This window comes from Balaenoptera borealis (assembly GCF_965194805.1).
Source record: "Balaenoptera borealis genome assembly, chromosome: 8".
NCBI lineage: Eukaryota > Metazoa > Chordata > Mammalia > Artiodactyla > Balaenopteridae > Balaenoptera > Balaenoptera borealis.
In genome coordinates, this window is record NC_138865.1 from 15,123,507 (window position 1) to 15,139,259 (window position 15,753).

The 15,753-nt window shown below is 52.4% G+C and overlaps 1 protein-coding gene across 1 annotated transcript in view; it reads left to right on the forward strand.

The window, feature by feature from the left end:
- The window catches only part of LOXL2 (lysyl oxidase like 2), a 104,663-nt gene that overhangs the window by 81,875 nt on the left and 7,035 nt on the right, over nt 1-15,753 (forward strand). The window contains exons 8-10 of the mRNA XM_082401959.1: nt 2,138-2,305; nt 4,123-4,288; nt 9,265-9,508. Of these exons, the coding sequence (XP_082258085.1) occupies nt 2,138-2,305; nt 4,123-4,288; nt 9,265-9,508 (578 nt within the window). The remainder of the gene's footprint in view (nt 1-2,137; nt 2,306-4,122; nt 4,289-9,264; nt 9,509-15,753) is intronic.

Below are 15,753 nucleotides of genomic sequence, written 5' to 3' on the forward strand. Positions count from 1 at the left end.
GTCCAGTGTCCAGCTTCATCGGGGTTTCCTTCAGCCCAGAGACACCCAGGAAGACAAATGTCAGCCTCCCGAAGGCCAGCAGCCCTCTTCCTGCCTGCTCTGACCTCCTCTAGCTCCTCTGAAGAGAGGTTTGCTTTCTGCTGGGACTCCCACCCTAACGATGATCAGTGCTGTGAGGATGTCTGATAGTTCTCGGCACTCACTTGGTGCCAGGACCTCTTTGAGCACTTTACATGAACTACCTCATTTATGCATCCACTCAACAACCGTGGCAGGTAGATCGAGCATCATGTCTGCCCTCGGCTTGTCTGTTTGTCGGCTGACCTCAGTGACCCTCCCAGCCCCTAAGTCCATAAGAATTAAGACCTGTGACTTAGGGGTCGTGCCATTGCTAAGGACTGGCAAACAAACAGCTGAGGACTCCTGGAAGTGTTATGCCTTATCTCAAAGGAATGAATTGTTAGAAGCATAAAGGAAAGCAGGGTAAGGTATCTGGATTAAAGGCTGCAGTTTCAGAACCCTTCCCCAAATTCCAGATCTCCCTGCTTGGGCTCACTTAAGTTGGTCCACGCTTTCATTCCGTAAGACTGATCGTGTATTCATCCATTCCAAAAATAGTCTTGGCATATACCTAACATGTGGGAGGCACTGTCTTAGTTATTGATCATCCAGTAAACCAGACAAATACAGCTCTGCTCTTTGGCACTTATAATCTAGCAGAGGAGATAGATGTTAAATTGTGAATTAGCTTAATTATAATTGTCAAGAATGCGAAGAAGGAGATGTAGAGGGAGTGATAGACTGTGTAAGTGGGCACTGACCCCCATCGCAGGGAAGTGCCATTGGGTATAGGATTGGAAAGATGAGTGGGACCAGCCAGGCAAAAGGGCCTCTGTATATAATAGGCTTCAGTGTGAAATGAGACTTACTGTGTGACATGGTCAAGAAAGTTAGGTAGCCATGGAAACTGAAAGAAGGCCATGCACTTGGAGGTCAGAGAACAGGGAGGAGAGAGACATGTGATTAGGATGAGGAGGGGAGTAGTGGAGCAGTGGGAAACCATGGATGTGTTCTAGGGGAGGAATGCGGTTGGGTGTTTTTCAAATGTGACTCTGGCGTCTGTGTGGAGAATGGGTCAGTGAAGGCAAGAGGAGAGGCAACAGGAGGTGAGGAGGGCTGGTTCAGGTGAGAGGTGATGGTGCCTGGGACGAGAGGGTAAGGATGGAGCTGGAGGGAGGAGGGCGCGTCGGAGAGAGACTTGGGAGATAAAATCTACGGAGGAAGATTTTGACGGGATGTGGGGGGAATGAGAGAGAAGACGATGCTGAGGATTGCACCCAGATTTCTGGCTTGTCTAACAGAATAGATTCGGGATCGGCAAACTACAGCTTGCAGTCCAAACCCATCCCTCTGCCTATTTTTGTATATATGGGTTTATGGGCACACAGCTGTGCCCCATCATTTACATATTGTGATGCCTGCTTTCATGCTACACGGTTTGCTGCCCCTGGGACAGATGGTAGTGGCTTTAGCTGAAATAGGGAACGAGGGGGAGGTAGAGCACAGCTTTAGGTGGAGAGAGAAAAGAGGACAAGTTAGATTTGGGGTCTCCGTGGTGCCGGGTGGGACAGGCAGTTGTCTGTATGGGTCTCAGAAGAGAGTTCTGCGGGAGAGGACAGCAGGGGACGCTGTGGGAGGAGACGGGATCAGGAGCTGGAACGTGGGGGCAGGAGGTGTGGCGAGGAGAAAAGGGTCCAGGAAAGAGTCAGGGGATTCTACCATTTTAAGGCCTCTTGCTGCATCCTTCCAAGTGTCTGATCTAAGAGCAGCCCCCCTGGTGGGCGCATGGGCAGCAGAAGCAGACTCTGCTGGCTGCTCAGAGGGGTGAGTGGGCCTCCCCCGCTGCACAGGCTTCTAGGGCCCCAGGATGCCTGCGGTGGGGCGGGGGCGGGGGACCGAATACAGAAGACCACGCTGGGCACGATGCCTGCGGCACACAGTAGGCTCTCAGCGATGCTGCGGGATCTGTGTCGCAGGCAGGACCCCCTGCCTTGGGGAAACTGGGACTGAGGGCAGCACGGCGGGGCGTCAACCTGCCTTCCCCTCGTGGCGATCTTGCCTTCCTTTCTCTCCACAGCTGCGCCTGAACGGGGGCCGAAACCCCTACGAGGGCCGAGTGGAGGTGCTGGTGGAGAGGAACGGGTCCCTCGTGTGGGGGACAGTGTGCGGCGAGAACTGGGGCATCGTGGAGGCCATGGTGGTCTGCCGGCAGCTGGGCCTGGGGTTTGCCAGCAACGCCTTCCAGGTGAGAAATCCCCGAGGGCCTTGAACCCTCCATCCAGTCTGATCCTGCCCATCTCTCGTCAGCCCCCATCTTCCACGAACCCCAGGAGACAGAGAGCCATGGGCTCGGAGGAAGAGCCTCATCCTGGCTCCCACGCCGCTCTCCACAGCCCCGAGTCCTTGGGTGGGTCACGTGCTCTCTGGACGCTGGTTTCACGGTCTCAGCTCTGCGCGCTGGGATTCACACTGTACCAAGGGCTCCTCCCGGGCCGTCCTGATGTGCCTCTTGCAGACGGAAGCCACTCAGTCCTGTGGGGCAGGGGAGCCCACCCAGCCCAACCCCCCAGACGCCTTAGCTCACCCAGAACATGCTTCCCCACGGTGACCACATCCACGCATCCTCTCCTTGGTTGGCTGGTAAATCCCCAAGCCTCGTCCAGGGCCCCTTCACAGCCGCTGCACCCTCCTCCCCGCAGGCCCTTCCCTAAAGAGAGGGACTCAGCTGAGGGCAGTTAAGCTCCTGCCCCTGTCAGAAGAAAGACAAGTAGCGCTTCGGCTTCAAAAGTCATTGCTTTCTGGACCCCATCCTACGAGGGAACATTGTCAGAGAGAGGCTGGGGGCCGGAGGAGAGGGAGCCCGGAGGCTCCGGGTCTATTCCCAACCAGAGCCCTACCAGCCAGCTGCGCAATAATCTGGGGCAAAGCAGCCACCCTTCTACTCCTCCCCATGACGTGGAATGAATAGTCCCAGGTCCTCAATATCCTGGCTCTAAACGCTTTCCTTCAGCTTCTCCCAGAACCAGAAAATGTCTGAAGCTCCCCCATCTTGCTTTGCTAACCCTGACTTCAGCCCCTGTGCCCAGGTGGCCTGCTCGGGGAAGGGGTTTCTTAGGAAGGGACGTGGGAGGACTCAGGCAGCCTCGCTGAGCCTGACTGCCGCCTGCGGGCCGCCCAGGGCCCAGGGTAGGTGCTGAGTCCTGAGCAGGCACTGCCCTGTGGCTCCCCCCGACCAGCATCCAGAAGGGGCAGACCTCCGGTACCCGGGGCCCTCTGGGAGCCTGGCTTCACAGGGCCATGTAATGTTTCTGCTAATACTGCTTATGACAAGCCAGGGTGCTCTCTGGTTCTTCAAGAAGAGTCGAAAAACAGTGCTCATTACAACAGAGTGGCTGTCTGGCTATTTCTGTTCCCCGTCAGCTCGTTCCTAAGACACCTGGGCCTCACAGCTGAGGCTGTGAACGGGCCTGCCCCTGATATCAGTCCCAAATCCGCCCCTGATTGCAAGCCCTATCCCTTCCCGAGGCCCCAGTTTTCTCTCTAGAGGATCAGGGTGTGTAGTCAGGTTCTTTAGAGAAACAGAACCAATGAGATTTCTGAACATGGAACTAACTATTGACATATGTGAATAGATTTCTTCTCTCCTGCCAGTTCTGATCAATTGGCAGTGTATTCCTGGAGCACTGTGTTGAGAAGGATTCTGAGAGCACAGTCAGGCTTAGAGGAGAGTGCTGTGATTGATTAGTAATGTCTGCCCCGGGCTCAGGGGGAGGGAGTGGGAAGCATGAGCTGCCATTCCTGACACACAGCATTGAACACACCCTTAGCTGTGCTTTCCAGAAGGGGGGAGGGGCAGAATCCAGCGTGAGGGTCTCACTCGCACTGCCACCAACAAGCTGCATGACTTGGGTAAGTGACTCTTTGTGCCTTGGCTGTCTCCATCTGAATAATGGGATCATAAAGGCTTGGGACTTTTGTGAGGCTGAAATTTGATAGACTATGGGAAAATGACGATTCTAGGTGACGTACTGCCCATTTTGTTGCTGTTGTTGATTCATCCAGGAGACCTGGTATTGGCACGGAAATATCAACGCCAACAAGGTGGTCATGAGCGGAGTGAAGTGCTCAGGAACAGAGCTGTCCCTGGCGCACTGCCGCCACGACGGAGAGGACTTGGCCTGCCCCGAGGGCGGGGTGCAGCACGGGGCTGGAGTTGCCTGCTCAGAAAGTGAGAGCTCCTGGGTGTCATAGCCCACCCTCCCTGCCAGGCTCCAGTAGGGGATCAGAGTGTCACTGATGATTCTTTGCAAGGCTCTGAGGCATCTGCTATGAGCCGAGCAAAAGAGGAAAGCAGAGATGGATTCGTGTTAAGTGGAAGAGTCGGGGGCAGGAGGAACTACCCGCACCCGCAGCCTGGAATCTTGCCCGATGACAGTGGAGAGGAAGGCAGGAGGGAGGACTTGGGAGTCTGGGAGCCTTGGGTTCAAAGGCCGGGTCACTGTAGATTATTTAAGTGGCTGTAGGGCGAATTTAGTGACTAAGAACTTGTTCTTCTGGGGAGCATGCTTCTGGGTTAACAGGTGAAGCACAAGCTAAGTGCTTGGTGAGTGTCAGCTTCCTTCCTTCCACCCTGCTCCATACATCATTTCCTGGGACTTCCCTGGCGGTTCAGTGGTTAAGACTCCATGCTCCCAATGCAAGGGGCACGGGTTCGATCCCTGGTCGGGGAACTAAGATCCCGCATGCTGTGTGCGGTGTGGCCAAAAAAACAGAAAAAGAAAAAGAAAGATCATTTCCTGTCTGTTTTCACACCCTGGGGGTGATTTAGCCTCCTGGTGACTCCCTGGGAATCCTAGAGAGCTTGACAATATAGAAGGGAATCCCATCCCACCCCTCCCCCACCCCAGCCAGGATTCAGAATGACCATCTCAGTATGTTCCCTTCCATGCTGAGAGGACCCATTGACAGCACTGCAGGCATGTTATTCTCTGGATCCCCCTGTCCTTGCCTTATCATATGATTCCCTTGTGAACCTGGGAGGTAGGAGAGGCCTGGAGTCTGGCCAGAGAACTCCAGACCAGACCCTGCCTGCCACTATTAGCTGATCTTGGCAAAGTTAGTTAACTGCTGTAATCCACAGTCTTTGTTGTTTTTCCTAGAAACTGGAAATTAGATGTGACAACAAATACACACAAGCACTTAAGAAACAGTGATGCACTGTTGTTTACCATCACGGAGAACTAGAGAGAAGATTAAACTTGAACTCAGTCACTTCTCCCATCAACCCCTTTTAGACCCACTCAGCATCTCCTAACCCTTGTAAGGCAGGACTCTCAACTCCAGTGCGAGCTTCTCTGGGCAGACATCACAAGCTATCGTATCCTGCCTGAGAGGAGAGAGCGAGATGACCAGCCCTCCAAGGGGAGAGCATCCAAGCAAAGTGGTCTCACCCTCATCAGGAGACTTTTCTTAGCTTAATAATTTATTTATATTTATAATATATCATTTTTTCCAAAAGGAAATTAAGATAATGTAAACCTAAATAAGATTCAAGGTAGCATAAGATTAAAGCAGATTAAAAAAAAAGTAGGTATTGGCAAAAAGGTAGTGGCTCAAAATGGAGCCAAGAGAGGTTAATAAAAAATATGTACTATACAGTCCTATACATTTACTGCTATAGACTCATATACATTTACTATTGTAATCATACAGTGAGCTTCCTAGCAGCCAAAGGGAAGAGGGAAACCTGGTCATTAATATAATTCACAGTATGCAATAGAAACAAACCCATGAGTCAAAGAGAAGTCCACTATTCTAGATACTGAGATCAAAAGGAACTTCTCATTTTGAGGACTGAGAGTTATGAGATCAACAATGCCCGTCATACCCTCACGGCAGACAAAATTTGACCTTCATGGGGCTATTGCTCAGAGAACCCCTCAGCTTGGACTGAAGGTATCAGTCAGAGTCTGCAGGGGGGCAAAGTTTACTGGGGCCAGGAACACTGATCTGGCTTAATACTTTATTCAGAAAGAGAAAGTATATTCTTCAGGCAACCCTTTGTAATTGCTTTTTCTCATCCAACCAATTACATCCTAAACCTGGAGGTTCTCCCTGATATCACTCTGTCTTCCTCATCATACCCCCCAGAGTCGAGCCATCTGGATTTTTACCTTTCCATAGCTTCTCAACTCCCTTTACCTTCTTCCATCCCACCGTCCATCCTCTACACCGTGTTACCACAGAGCCTCCTCCCTGGGACCTCCCATTGCTTCCCTTCCCTGAAGCCAGAGTCAGTGCTGGTGCCCCGCTTGTGCTGCCTCATGTTCCAACCCCGTCCAAGCTTTCCCACCGACTTAAGTGAACGCAGGGTCTTGCACAGGCACGTGTTGTCCGGCCTCATATCAGGCCGCCTTCCCTGCCCACCCCTCCTCAGTACACGCAGGCCTTGGTCCTCCTTCATGCCTCAGGGGCCCGGCACGTGCCACTGAGATTAGCATCTTAGAACAGTTCCCTCTAACCTCTGCTCGTCCTCCATGGAACAACTAAAATGCAACTACCTCCAAGGAAGTCTTTCCTGACCCCTCTCCCCAGATTGGGTCCCCTGTTATAATTCCCAAAACACCGCATATTTCTCCCTCAAGCTCTGGTCACAATTATAATTAAGTAATGAATATGTGCTCTATCTGTCTCTCCTGCCGTAATATAGGACCTTCCTTGTTAGCACTGTCCAGAGAGGCTAGCGCGGTGCTCATTGTAATACTTGATAGACGGGTGGATGAGTGCGTGCCTCGGATGAGATTCTGGGGGATGTTTTGGGTGTTAGGGAGGTCAAGGCCCCATTCCATGGCAGGTGCTGAAGGCGAGCTACCGGCTAAGTCAGGCCGTGTTACCTTAAGACTCCTGAGCTGGAGGGAGGGCTGGCCTCCTCTCGGAAAGAGGAGGGTCCGGTGGAGACCCCTCTGCCCAGCTCAGAGGGAAGCTGAGGGGCTGTCCAGTGAGTACTGACTGGTGTACAGACAATGAATAAGAGACCACAACACCCTCAAAAAAGGTGTGCCCAGGACGCTCAGTGCCAGCAGTGCTGCATCCCGGTCTGTGCCCTCCAAGAGGAAATCGTTCTCAGCAGATGGGAGCCTCCCTACCCCTCATCCCATTTGAGTGCCCTTTCACTCCCCTGCGGTTCCACACCCAGTCCCTGCAGGTGGATTTGCTCTCTAGAGGCGGCGGGGCCCCATCACTGAAAATCTACTGGGCTCCACGTGCAGCCTGGGGACCGTGGGAAGGAGATGCAGACAAGCGAGGAGTGCTCGGGGCATTGGTGAACTTGAGTGAAGCAAAGCTCACAGATGGCACCCACTTCAGAAATTTACAAGCAACCTGTCAGGAAATAAAAGATGGATGGGTCTTGTAAATGATGCACATACAACATTTTTGTGAATTGAAGTACACTAGAAATGTTCAATGCAATCTCACTTTTAAAGGGAAATTTACAGTTAATCCTTTGGTCAATACAGTCTCACTTTTAAAGGGAAATTTACAGTTAATCCTTTGGTAAAGAAGCTAATCCTTCTAATACAATTGTTTAGCAAACATAGATTATAGCCATTGGTGATTTTTTTTTAACACCTGCTATGTGCAATGCACTAATTGAGTAAGTCAGGCTTGTTTTTTTTTTTTTAATTTAATTAATTTTTTTTTTTTAACTTTTTTTTTTTTTTTTTTTAATGCTATTCTTGTCTGCTTACATTCTTTTTATGTATGTATGTATGTATGTATGTATGTATGTATGGCTGTGTTGGGTCTTCGTTTCTGTGCAAGGGCTTTCTCTAGTTGTGGCAAGCAGGGGCCACTCTTCATCGCGGTGCGCGGGCCTCTCACCATCACGGCCTCTCGTTGCCGAGCACAGGCTCCAGACGCGCAGGCTCAGCAATTGTGGCTCACGGGCCGAGTTGCTCCACGGCATGTGGGATCTTCCCAGACCAGGGCTCGAACCCGTGTCCCCTGCATTGGCAGGCAGATTCTCAACCACTGCGCCACCAGGGAAGCCCTTAATTAATTTTTGACTGCATTGGGTCTTTGTTGCTGCGTGCAGGCTTTCTCTAGTTGCGGCAAGCGGGGGCTACTGTTAGTTGCGGTGTGTGGGCTTCTCATTGAGTGGCTTTTCTTGATGCATAGCACAGGCTCTAAGCACGCAGGCTTCAGTAGCTGTGGTGCACGGGCTCATTAGTTGTGGCTCGCAGGCTCTAGAGCTCAGGCTCAGTAGTCGTGGCACACGGGCTTAGTTGCTCTGCGGTGTGTGGGATGTTCCCGGACCAGGGATCAAAGCCGTGTCCCCTGCATTGGCAGGTGGATTCTTAACCACTGTGCCACCAGGGAAGTCCCCAGCTTGTTTTAAAAGAGGTACCTGGGCGAGAACTCTCATGTAGAGCAACAGTGCGAGTGGAAACTGGTAGAACCTGATATACATCAGAGCCTTGAATGTATGCACCCTGCCCCCCAGCAGTTTCATTTATAGAAATATATTCTAAAGAAATAATTAAAGTTACATACACAGATTTACTAGAGGATGTTTATCACAGCTTCATCTTTAACTGAAAGGTTCCAGGCAACCCTTGTATCTAAAAGTATGGGATAGGGTTATGAATTAAATATTATGGAGCCATGAAATGGATGTTGTGACAGATATTTATTAACAAAGGAATATGTCAAGTTATGTTTTAAAGGAAACAGTATTAGCAGACTATAAATCTACGTACAATATTACACATGGTGGAAAATACATTTGTATCATTCCCGGAAGAATAAGACCAAGGTATTAAGAGTGTTCTCTCTCTGCATAGCACAATTTCATTGTTTTTGTATGCTTTTTATTATGGAAAATCTCAAGCCACTCAAAAGGAGAGAAAATAATATAACGAAGCCTCGTGCACCCATTACCCACGTTGAACAACTGTCAATATTTTGCGCACATGCACTGGGATCTGCAGAGGCGTCCAGGAGGACTCTCAGAGAAGGGGGAGAGGAATTGGGGGCAGCGATTCACAAGGAAGGTGACCTGGAGGGGGGACACCACAAGCCGGTTCTAGACAGTGAGGCTCGGCAGGGATGGAGGCTAGTGCCAGCTCAGGAATCAGAAGGAACCTACTCGGGAAGGGGTGAGGGGTCTCTGGCCTTGTCTGAATCCTGTGTCTGCCTTCCCAGCTGCCCCCGACCTGGTCCTCAACGCAGAGATCGTGCAGCAGAGCACCTACCTGGAGGACCGACCCATGTTCATGCTTCAGTGCGCCATGGAGGAGAACTGCCTCGCGGCCTCGGCTGCCAACACCAACCCCACCACGGGCTACCGGCGGCTCTTGCGCTTCTCCTCCCAGATCCACAACAATGGCCAGTCTGACTTCCGACCCAAGAACGGCCGCCACGCGTGGATCTGGCATGACTGCCACAGGTGAACCCTCCCTGCCAGCGCCATAGGCTGCACCAGCCCTAGGCACCCAGATGGGGTCCAGGATCGCAGGGTCACTTAGGGATAGCTGAGAGGCCACACGGTCCCGGGGGCGGGGTTCTCCCCAGCTGGAGGGACGGCCCACTGGCCTCCCACATTTGCAGACGCCATTCTCTCTTCCCAGGGGGCCCTGGTCCACCTCCTCTTCCCCGAGCCCATTCTCTTTCTTGGCTCCAACGTCGACAAACTTTGTTTTGAGAACCCAGTGCCCTTCCATTGACCTTCAGTCGACAGTTTTCAAGTGTGTCCACAGCAAGTTCGTGCTCTGCAGGGTGCTTGGGGTTTTGCAGTTGTTGGATTCTGAGTTCGTTTAGGAATGTACTTTAAATACCAGTATAAGTTTTAAACATCTCTACTAAGGCGGTGGGTGTGGAGACAAGAGTTCAAGGCCCGGGAGTCATGAGGCCTGGTCTCTCGACCCAGCTGTGCCTCTAACCAGTTGCATGATGTCAGGCCAGCTGGGCCACATCAGCCAGGACTGCTAATACCCCTTCCAGCCCTCAGTCTGTGGCTCTGTTCCCAGTGCTGTGTAAATCACGGACAAGGACAGAGCGCAGTCCCAGAGCCAGCCCTAGCTGGAGCCAACACAAGCCTCCCTGTTCATCTCCCTTCTTTCTGTCCCTTTGCCTTGATTCCTACCCTAATCCTGAACCGGCTGCCACTGATGGTTCTCATTTTCCTGCTCAGACCTGAGCTGGGCAGGTAGAGGGAGCACAATTTTGCAAATGAAGGGAGGGAGACCCCTGCCATTCAACCCGGCAGCCCCCCCCCACCCCCCACCGTGAGGGGCCACAGACCTGGGCACGGGGAGTGTGGTCTCTATGCTCAGAATCCCATCCGCACAGGAGCTTTTGCACCAGGTCCCTGCTTCTCAGAGAGGGGCCGACGGGCTGGCAGCATCTGCAGTTAGCGCTGAATCCAGGGTCCTTGGCAGATTCACAGCAGAATCTGCGTGTTAACAGGTCACCAGGACACTGTGTGCACAGCAGTCTGAGAGGCCCCAGTCTGGCTGACCACCAGGCATCCTTCCAGCTCTAAAATGTGATGATCACAGTTAGGGGCATATGAACTAACATTTACTGACCCCCTTCTAAGTGCCAGAGCGGGGAACCCTCGTTTTCCTGAGTCTGGAAACGGCGGCTCTGCGTTCACGGGACTAGCCCAAGGTGAAGTCGTGGAGCAGGGACCCCGACTGGGGGCCTCTCTGACTCCCAAGCGTGCGTTCTTCCTGGTACCTCCGCCCAGTCTTCATCAGAAATCTGTGTTGTGCTGCTTTTTCATGTCATAACTTACGGCCTAGTCACATTCAAGTCTGGGGATAGAGTTGTTTAACCCATTTCAAAAGAAAGGACTGTGGAGGACTTCCCTGGTGGTCCAGTGGCCAAGACTCTGTGCTCCCAATGCTGGGGGCCCGGGTTCAATCCCTGGTCGGGGAAGATCCCACATGCATGTCACAACTAAAGATCCCGCACGCTGCAACTAAGACCAGGTGCAGCCAAATAAATAAATAAATAAATGGAGTATGGTAGAACTCAGGGGTGCTGATATTCCTTTATATTTGACCCTTGAACAACATGGGTTTGAACTGCACGGGTCCACTTATACGTGGATTTTTTTCAATACATATTGTACCTCACTATATGCATTTTCACTTTACAGCTTTTTAAAAGAATTTATTTAATTAATTTATTTTTGGCTGCGTTGGGTCTTTATTGCTGCACGCAGGCTTTCTCTAGTTGCGGCGAGCAGGGGCTACTCTTCGTTGCGGTGCGCAGGCTTCTCACTGCGGTGGCTTCTCTTATTGCAGAGCATGGGCTCTAGGCGTGCGGGCTTCAGTAGTTGTGGCACGCGGGCTCAGTAGTTGTGGCTTGCAGGCTCTAGAACGCAGGCTCGGTAGTTGCGGTGCATGGGCTTAGTTGCTCCACGACATGTGGGATCTTGCCGAACCGGGCTCGAACCCATGTCCCCAGAGCTGGCAAGCAGGTTCTTAACCACTGCGCCACCAGGGAAGTCCTATACAGCTTTTAAATTAACTCAGTGTGGGGAAAAGTTTATGTCTGATTAGAGATTACAATACGTGGAATCAAAAGAATTAGAGTTTGAGTCCCGAATCTACCCAAACGGTTTCCGCTTCCTGCCCTCGGGTGAGTCATTTATCAACTCCTTTGTTTCTGAGGCAGCGATAGCAGTACTTGGATTTTCAGCTTCACGGGGGTCCGTGCCCCATTGTTCAAAGGTCAACTGTAATTACTATCCGTATGTCCTAAAAGCCCTAATTAGCCAAAGAAGTTTTGGTCTTTATATAGAAGCATGGAGGTCTTCTGCAGGGAGGAAGTCAGAGAGTAAAATTAAAGCCATGACATATGGGTGCCTGATTTCCTTCGGAGAATACATGGAGGAAGTGGTGCCCTGTGGGCCTACAAGTAGAAGGTAATTGCATCTCTGCCCTGCATGTGGCACTTCACCCAGACATCACACGGTAGGAGTCTCCCTGTGACCTAGGCTTGCCCTCAAAGGAATGGTCTTTTTCCTAAGAATACACGTGACGACATCATGGAAGTGTTCCTTCTGATCTGGTGTTCCAGTGACCCTGGCCCCTTCCTCCCCACCCCTACCCCAGCTTTTCCTGTGTTCTATTTTCTTTCTTTGTTTATAGATGTTGCAATCAATGGTTTGGGAGGGATGGGTGGGAAAGAACATACTGGCTAAGCATATGTTCCTTCAGGCCTCGACCTCCTGGACCATGGCTGAGAACCTATGACCATAAGACCCCAGAGAGTATAAGAAACTCCCCATCCCTGGCCTCCAGAGCTCCAGGGGCGTTCTCCAGGCTCTGTGGGAGGACCTTTCAACAGGAATCCTGGCCTGAATCTCCACTGGGTCCCTTTGGGAGTGTGATGAAAGCTGGCCCGTCCTCCACTCAAAAAAATTATTTCTAGATTTAACGTCCTATTTCAGCAGATTTACAGACACTGAAGCCCATCTGTGGAGCCAAAATTGAGAACCCTGGCTCAGATCAGTGTGTATGGGGGAAACTACAGCTCCCAGTGTAGTTGATGCTATGATGAGGAACAGAGGTATGTTCTTTGAAAGCCCTAAGATGAAACGAAGAACGGGCCCCTTAGGAGTCTCCTCCCCAGCCAGCCCTAGAGGGAAATGGCCTGCACCATTCTCTCTCATGTACATGGCCCTTGGCTGATGATCTTGATGGGGGTCCCCCTCCTGCTTCTTGTGTCCCAGGGAGTGGGACCACACCTGCTCCCCTGGCACGTGATGTCACAGCTTTGACAGCTGGGCACAGAGCAACCCGGCCTCTCCCGGTTCTCAGCCCCTGCTCTGTCCCAGGGCTCAGCCTCCCTGCCCCTCACACCTTGGGGAAGCCCGGGAGAGGAGCTGGGAGGTGACATCCAGCACAGGTGCCAGCCCTCCAGTCAGGGATGGCCCGGGTACAAAGGGGGGACTTTCCTTCATTCCGCCCCACCCCCTACCATGTGCGGAGCAGCCCCCGTATCAGGTCAAAGCCCCACAGATTCAGTGCGGCCTCTGTGAGCCAATTTTAGGCCCTCGTCCTATCCGTGGGGCTTTGTTCCAGCCAGGGGCTGCCTAGCACCTGAGGAGGGCAGGGAAGAGCAAGGAGGAGGGACCCTGCCCTTTGTGGTCGCACCTCCTGAGGCTGGAACACACCCCCAAATTCTCTGAAATGGGGATGGGAGCCTTTTCCCAACCACGACTGAGTGCCGGCCAGGACTCTCCATCCTGGAGGCACCGGAGGACTCGTGGCTGGTGTGGGAAACGAAAAAGAGTGAAACATCTCTACAACGCGCACTGATGCTAGATCAAAAGTTTTATCTGGGCCCGAGATGACCTAGGGTAACAGAGAATATACCCAAACCTCCCTTCTTGCTCTGGACTAGCTTTGTCTGTCATCCACGTGTTCACCCAGCACCTCCTGCCTCGGCTAGTACCGTGTCCTAGAATACTGTGATCTGGAGTCTCACGGTAGGAGACTGTCCTTCCTCTCATCCAGATTACAGTGACCTCCCTCTAGTGTCAGGTACCCGCCTTAGACTTCCGGAATTTCTTTGCGAATCGGAGTTTCCCTATCTTTATCCCATGGATCAGGCCCCCTCTTAGACTTCCAAAGTTCAGGACACTCAGCCTGAAAAGAGGAAATTTCCCCTGATCACCAGGGGCCTTCCCAGCAGCCACGATCCATATCCCCTGGGATGCGTGTGTGGGTGGTGGAAGGTGGGTGCCCCTGGGCTCCACGGCCAACCCGCTGGGAGGGAAACGTGGCCCCGGGGCTGATGTCCACGTATGCCCCAGTGGTAAAGCACAGAGGCTCCCGGCCCTCAGCTAGCTAACATTGGGAGGCTCCAACCAGCTGCTTCCCTCCTGATATCCACAGGGGAAAAACTGAGAAAGACTCTTAACTCGAGTCTGCAGGAAGCAGGGGGAGCGGGAGAAGGTCAGCCTTACAAGAGTCCATCTGGGGACTCTGTCTGAATTTTGTTTAGACAACGGAACATAAACCTATCCCTCTTCAGTCTTTCCAGCCGGTAAACATGACAACATAAACCCGGCTCTGAAAGAGGCAGACATGTTTTAGGCAATGAGTCAGACCTCCTGTCTCATCTTGCTCCTTCAAGAAGCCAAAATAGACTCTTTCAAAGTCATCCCTTCAGCTGCCACAGAATGCATCCTTGTGACTGTTCCCTGTGGGCCCCTGGCTCAGCATTCTTTTACCCAGAAACATGAGTGACCTGGGAAAAGCCCAACTTAGGAACTTCTGACGTTTTTTTTTAGCACAAGCCCAACACAGGAAGAAGGGAAAAGAGCCTCTGATTTCCTCTCTGAAAACCTGTCCTTTTAATTCCCCTCTTCTGCTCCTGATCCAGCGGAGGGAGCCTGAGGCCAACCACCTGAGGCCCGGGAGGCGGGCGAGCTGCTGTCCGGGCCTGGGAATAACCGTAGCAATGGTAGTGGTGGTGGCAGTAATAAAACACGACTCCATCGCTCCTGGGAGTAATAGCAGTAAGCAGAGAGTTGACAGGTACTAAGTGCTGCTCTGTTCCAAGCCCCACGTTAGGTATTTCTGTGATTTCTCCTACTGCATCCTTACAGAACCCCTGACAGGGGGGTCATGCTATCATGCCCTCTTTCCTGCAGGGGGAACTCAGCTCGCATGGCAACGAAACATGTGATTCTGTTCCCCAAGCCTTGGTACCTTGTTCCTCAGTTTCTCCCCATTTTCCAAATGTCCCTGTAATGACAGAGATAAGTGCGTTGCAGCCGCTTGTGATACATGTGTAGCAGCTTAGGACGGGCCTGGCCACCAAGAGCTATAGGAAGGCCCCACGGCAACACGTGGCAGTCGTATTTCCCTTGTTTATTCTGCACCTAACGCAGGCCTTTCCAAGAATCTGCATCTGTTCTCAATTCCTCCCAAGTGACCGGATGGCACACCATTAGGTAAACACTCAGCTGAGGGAAGAGCCACGGGGGTGTACAAGCTCTCTCCCCCTCTACTCCTTTGCAGGGCCCTCAGGATGTGCCTGCCATCCTCTCCCTCCCACAGGGCCTAAGGGCCCTCTTTTCGCCTCCTTTTCTATTTACTCCATGCCAGGAGCACAGACTTCTGCCTCCGTCACCTGGTTCGGGACACGCGTGGGTCCCACTCATCAGCGCCTGCCCTTCCCACCCCTCCTCCCCCTCTGCGGCCTCTCTCCCTCCCGACCACACTCCCACCTTAAAAGTTTTCAAAAGACATGGAAGAGTGACTTGCATTTGTCTGCAGAAAATGTGTCAAGTAGGCAAGGGCTGTGATAGCCACTTTAGCACCCAGGAAGATGTTACACACATTTAGCAAAAACGTCCTAATGCGCTGAGCTTATCACTGACGCCGGGCCCTCTGCTCATCAGTTTATCTTACTCGTCCCCACAACACCCTGCGCGTTATGTGCATCATCATTCCCATTCAGGTGACGGGAGAGCTGAGGCCTGGGGAGGTGAGCGGGCTGTGCCCCTCCGGAGCCCACGGAAGCACCACGGTTACTGGCTCCATCCCCCCGTTCCGAAGGCCCTGTCGCTGCCCACTCCTCTCCCACTGGCCGCCACTTTGGACCACGCTGCTCTGCTCATGGTGTCCCCAGTGGGAAAGCGCCGGCTGGGCCATCGCTGGCAGGCGG